Source organism: Durio zibethinus, chromosome 13 (assembly GCF_047325235.1).
Source record: "Durio zibethinus cultivar Kanyao isolate XHJ-2024 chromosome 13, ASM4732523v1, whole genome shotgun sequence".
Lineage (NCBI taxonomy): Eukaryota > Viridiplantae > Streptophyta > Magnoliopsida > Malvales > Malvaceae > Durio > Durio zibethinus.
In genome coordinates this window covers 12,594,503-12,600,295 of record NC_143174.1, presented here as the reverse complement: position 1 = coordinate 12,600,295, position 5,793 = coordinate 12,594,503, and the positions used below count along the sequence as shown (strand labels likewise).

General features: G+C 28.3%; 1 protein-coding gene across 5 annotated transcripts; it reads left to right on the top strand.

Annotated features, from left to right (window-relative positions):
* Positions 1–473: 473 nt before the first annotated feature.
* LOC111302842 (transcription initiation factor TFIID subunit 10-like) lies at positions 474–3,273 on the top strand. Of its 5 annotated transcripts, none has more exons than XM_022898705.2 (7): positions 474–646; positions 792–856; positions 1,416–1,478; positions 1,680–1,717; positions 1,800–1,857; positions 1,929–1,979; positions 2,866–2,963. In XM_022898705.2, exons 1-6 carry the CDS (start codon positions 554–556, stop codon positions 1,939–1,941), a joined length of 330 nt encoding a protein of 109 aa, XP_022754440.2. In that variant the 5' UTR covers positions 474–553; the 3' UTR covers positions 1,942–1,979; positions 2,866–2,963. The 5 variants fall into 5 exon arrangements, 4 of the variants coding, with proteins under 4 accessions (XP_022754440.2, XP_022754439.2, XP_022754438.2 ...); XM_022898704.2 differs by having other exon boundaries at positions 477–646; positions 2,896–3,273; XR_016326474.1 differs by having other exon boundaries at positions 475–646; positions 1,680–1,857; positions 2,896–2,935.
* The last annotated feature ends 2,520 nt before the right edge of the window (positions 3,274–5,793 follow it).

Below are 5,793 nucleotides of genomic sequence, written 5' to 3'. Positions count from 1 at the left end.
ACAAATTTTAATCAGTTTTTGTTTCACTCGTTTTTTTTTTTCTTTAATTTAGTGACTAATAGAGGAAGTAGTTGACGTAAATAAATTTTTTTAATTCGATTAAAAAAATGTGTATTGGCCAAAGCTTAAAACTCCTTTCCCTTGAACAAAAAAGGAAGCCTTTTGTATGGTTTTGAATTCAAGTATAGAATTAAGCATTTCTCATGGTTTTAGTCTTTTAGACAAGGTTTAAGGTGGCTTGTTTCATGAAGGTTTCAATTATTTTTAGATTAAATTGGTGTTAGAAATCGGCTGAATTGAAAAGAGATAAATAATAATAATAATAATAATAATAAGTAGCACTAGTAGTAGTAGTAACTAGCAAATCAGTGGGCTTGGGCAGTTGGGCCTTTGTGGGTGTGGGTTGTAAACTCGCAAATGACGGCCTAAGATCAATTAAGAAGGGCGAGCCACGTGACATCACCCAGCATCATTTAACATAACGTGAAGCAATATGGCGAAAGCAGTAAATGAAAGGACAGAGTTTAAAAAGGAGCAAGGAAGAAAATAGAGAATGAACCATAACCAGCAATCCGGCGATGCGAAGCATGATGACGACTCTGCTCTCTCCGATTTCCTTGCCTCTCTCATGGATTACACTCCCGCTGTATCTTTCTCTTCTCCCTTCTCAGCCATCAGTTTTTTCTTCAGAAAAAAAAAAATCCGTTCTTATGGAGGGAATTACTGTAAACTGTATACTATATCTTCGTTTCTAACAAATTTTCAACCTTCATTGTGATTGATTTTTGCAGATACCTGACGAATTGGTGGAACATTACTTAGCCAAGAGTGGTTTTCAATGTCCCGATGTTCGATTGTAGGTATTTCTCCTTTTCTTTTCCTTCGGATTTCTTTTTATCTTCTGTTTAGCTCCCAAACCGAAATATGAAGGAAATTAACTCTATTCTTTGAAAATTTACTTAATCTTTATTGCTTTGTTTGTTTAAGATAGTAAAGTTTGAAAATTTTTCTTACTTTACACGAATAGCTCTGTCTAGGGTTACTTATCGTTCTTTTTAAGTGGTTCTGGGGTTCCAAATAATGGAAAATTTAATCTTTGAAATTAATTATTATTTCCATTAGGTGGCACATATCAAATTTTAATTACTATCTGTTTTGTTACGAAAATGAGACAGATACAGGCTATTAATTTCCTATATTCAACAAAATGGAACAAAGAAATAGCTTTATCTTTTATATGGTAGCTTGTTTATTTCTGAATCGTTTTGTTTGCTTTTCTATGTTAAAAAAGAGGGGTGGTGGAGATTTCCTTTAATTCGAGCATTGTTTTAGAATATTTTAGATTTGACAAGGTGGTGTGAGCTTTTAGAATATTCTAAAATATTTTAGAATTGACTTTTATCGTACTTTTGCAGAATAAGGCTTGTAGCTGTTGCTACTCAGAAGTTTGTTGCGGAGGTTGCAAGTGATGCACTTCAGTATGACACCAAAGGCTTTTCTCCCTGTGTTTTTTCTCTCCTTTTTTTTTTTTTTTTTAATTTCAAGAACAAATAAAAATTTCATTGCAGATATTTCCAGAATTTTATGTCAGCTGGAATTATTTGCTTATAAGCTGTGAAATTTCTAGGACGTTGAGAAGAACTAGGTTCTAATTTTCTTAATTTATGTGAACTTATCAGCTATTTCTTTAGGTGCAAGGGAAATATTACAGAAATGGGTAAACTTTTGAGTAGTTTCAGTTTGGATTTGCTTATTTTTAACTTAGTATGTTTGCTTATGACATTTTACTCCTAATGTAGGCATTGCAAGGCAAGGCAGGCTGCAGTCATCAAAGACAAAAGGGAGAAGCAGCAAAAGGTGATCTATTTATGTTTGTTTTTAATGTTTCCCAACCCCTTTTGGCTTGTCTGATTCTTTTGTTAAAACAGGATAAGCACCTAATCTTGACGATGGACGACCTTTCAAAGTCATTGCTTGAGGTGGGCATTTTAATTCCTTTATTGCCCTATTTTTCTGTAAGCAAGTGCTATTTCTAATTTTCATGTCTTAGTTGAGTGGAGGAAATTTTATTACATGTTATGCGTTATGTTTTAGCTTATATCAGTAAATATCTCATTGAAGATTAATTCAAGTTCTCATTAGATTAGTTCTGGTTGCCATTGTTCACATTCTCTTTCACATTCTCTTGTTCACATGAGAAATCAGCATGCTGAGGAAGAATGCTATGATAAGCAATTAAACACTGATTTGAAATATTTTAGATTAACCTCTCTAGTCAGCACTCAGGCTGTAGTGACTGTTGACAAAGATTGGTACATGGAGCTTAGGAGAGGGTATGTTGACGATGTGCATGCATACTAGTGGAGGAAATTTATTACAGGCTATAGTCCTTCTCGCTTCACAGTTAGGCAGAAGCAACTTCTGGCTTTTGTGTCACGTGAATGGTTTTTTTATTAATTTAATGCTAGTGGAGTTAATCCAATTATTTATCTTGAAAAAATTGACTTTTTAGTCAAATTTGCAGATTCACTGTTATGGATTGTACAAATTTGATGCCTATTTATTTTCTATAACTGATCGCTTTAATTCAATATGAACAGAGGTTTAAGCAGAAGCTGGGCATTTATTTGTTTTAAAATTTGATTGGAAACGCATGTTGTGGCTGGTTAAGAATAAACAGAGTAATATGCTTCTAAATGGGTTAATTTCCTTAAGAAATATAAGAATATGTCCAGTCAATCTTTATTTGCTTGAGAAGTCTTTTGTAGACTTTTTCACATGTTTTAAAATTGGTCACGCGTTTTGCTTATGTTTTCAATGACAAATAGTATTAATTTCTCTGATCATTTTTTCATTTGTATATAGAAGTAATTGTTGGCTTATTTGAATGAGCAGTACGGAGTGAATGTGCAGCACCAGGATTATTTTGCTGATGACCCATCAACTGGGATGGATCCAGCTTCTAGAGAAGAATAGTCGGAGTTGGACCATGTTATTGCTTGTTTGTATTTAGTTCATCTTTGCGATGTTGCTGCTAGTGCTACTGTAGCATAGCATGCTGCTCACTTTTTCTTCGCATAATGTCTGTTCAGTGTTGAATTCTGAAGATGATTATTATATAGTTCAGAGTAGTAGCTGTTTTGTCCACGATACGATGATGACGAGCAAGAAGCCATCTTTGGGTTTTCAGTTGAGGAGCTTATTTCTGTTGCCACTAGTAAATGGTTAGCGCGTTATTTACAATTTATTTATTTATTATTATTATTATTATAACTTCTTGTTTTTTTCCTCCGTTTCATCTTCTCTCCCCCTTCGCTTTTCATTTTGTCTCTCTTCACTGATTTTTGCATTCTTCATCTCTCATTCTCTGCAAAATTTTAAAAATTATATGAAAAATTAAAAAAGAAAAGTAAAAAATACTTATAATATTGAAAGTTAAAAGAAGGGTCAAAGTGTCAATTATTGGTTTAATCCAACATGTCAAGTCTTTGATTTCAGTAAGCTAAAAATTTTCGTTTGTGATTGTGTCGGAAAGCTAGAAGGCACATCATCTTTTTAAAATCTGAAACATCAGTTAAGTTTCTTTTAATTATGTTTCTATAATCAATCAAGTTTGAATTGATACAAGTTTGAATTTTGAGTTTGAGTTTGATTTAAAATTTGAGATTCAAAATTCGATTTAAATTTGATGAAATTTTATTTTTTTTGTTCGAGTTTGATTCGAAAAAAAATTCGAGTTATTCAAGCTTGTTCGATAAAGTTCGATTAACGTATGAAAATGAATTTAATTTTTATATTTGATAAAAATTTGATTATTTATGTTTGAATTCAAATTTAAAATGTTTTATTAATTAAAATAATAAAAATATATTTAAATATAAAATTTTTATTAGACTTACGAACAATTTGAATTGAATATAAAAATATTTGAATTCAGTTCGATCGATGAATCAAATTATTCGAATTTGAGTTTGATTTTATAATAATCAAATCAAATTTAAATTTTTTTCGAATTAAATTTAAATAATTTATAAATATTAATATATTATTTACACTCTTATTTCTTACCATCAATCTTCTTGCTACCCTGTTCGTTTTTAACTATTCATAATGAAAGGCCTGATTTGCTACTGGCTCTACCCACTAGCATCTAACTGCCAAGCTCTTGGACGTGTCCTAACGCAATACGATTAATTTTCAGTTCCTAAGCTTAAAACTTATGCGTTGATGGAGAGGATGTAGGGGAAAGAAAGGGGAAGAAAAAGAAAGTAAAAGAAGTAAATTTTTTTGTTTGATTTGTATTTTAAATTTAAACAATTCCCTCAATCGTTTCATTTTTAATTATATCAAATTGGAGAAAAAATTAAGGAAAGAAAAGAAATAAATTTTTTTAAAAGACAAAATGGCATTATATCTTTGTTATTTTTTTTAATTTATAAAATTACATTTTAAGTTTGACAAGTAATATTAATATTTGTTTTTTATTTTTTTTAATCAAACCCAAATCCATATCCTTACTTATTTTGCATTTTGGTAACTTTCATCATTTTCTTATATTATTGTCTTCAAATTTATTTTTATAGATTTTTTTTTGTATATATATATTTTTATTCTTTTATTCATTCTTTTAGCATATTTTGTATATTTTATATAAAAATAAACTTTTAAATTATTATTGGTTTAGGTAACTTAACATCGTCCATAAAAAAAAAAAAAAATTCATATTCTTACTTTTTGGGTATATCTCATATATACCTCTAGTGATTTGCGACACTTTCACTTGTGTCTCTGTGAATTTTTTTTTCACTTATACCCTATGATACACTTATTACCAAAAAAGAGTAATGACATCAAAAATAAGGATTAAAAGTGAATCACATGACTATAAGTGAAAAAAAAAAATCACAGGCGTAAGTAAAAAAATTGCTAATTACAAGAAGCGTATGTGGAGTTTATTCCTATTTTTTTAATTTATGTTGCATCTTATATCATTTGTATATTTTATTATTATTTTATAAATTTAAGAAAAAGAATATATATATACAGATATATACATGAAAAAATATGTATAATTGGAAAATTTATGCCCATATATATTAATAGAGCTTATTATACTTGTAAGAAAATATTAATATAAATTTATAATTAATTTTGTTTATTAAGACTTTTTTAGATTCTTGAATTTTTTTCATTGAAATTAATTTTGAAAAAAAATAAATTCTATAGAAATAATTCCAAACTTACATTATTTTATGAATTAATAAAAATTCATCTCTTTTATTGATTTTTTTTCTTTCTTTTTACTTAAAATAATTAATTTATGGATTATTCACATAGTAAACGAAACGTTTTAGGGTATAATTGAAAAAATATTACAATGAATTTTTTTTTCCTTTCCTCTCTTTAACCAAACAATAGATTTTAGGATTCCTTTCTTTTCCTTTAGTTATTTTAGTTATTCAAATAAAGGGTATATGTATAATTTCCTTTCCTCTAAAAATCTTTCATTCCTTTGCTTTCCTTTTATCCAAATACTGTAAGAGGATTCAACTATTATTATTATAAAAAAATTAAATTTGATGCACTATTGATATATAGTGTTATACATTATTAGTGCACCATAAACTAACACATCATTATTAATAAATTTAAAATTTTTAAATTTTTAAAAATAAATAATTTTCAATTTTAAAATATTTAATTATGTTAGAATAAATTAATGATCTGATCATTTATAATGTATCGATAATATATAATATTTATATATGAGAATGCATCAAATATAAATTTGTA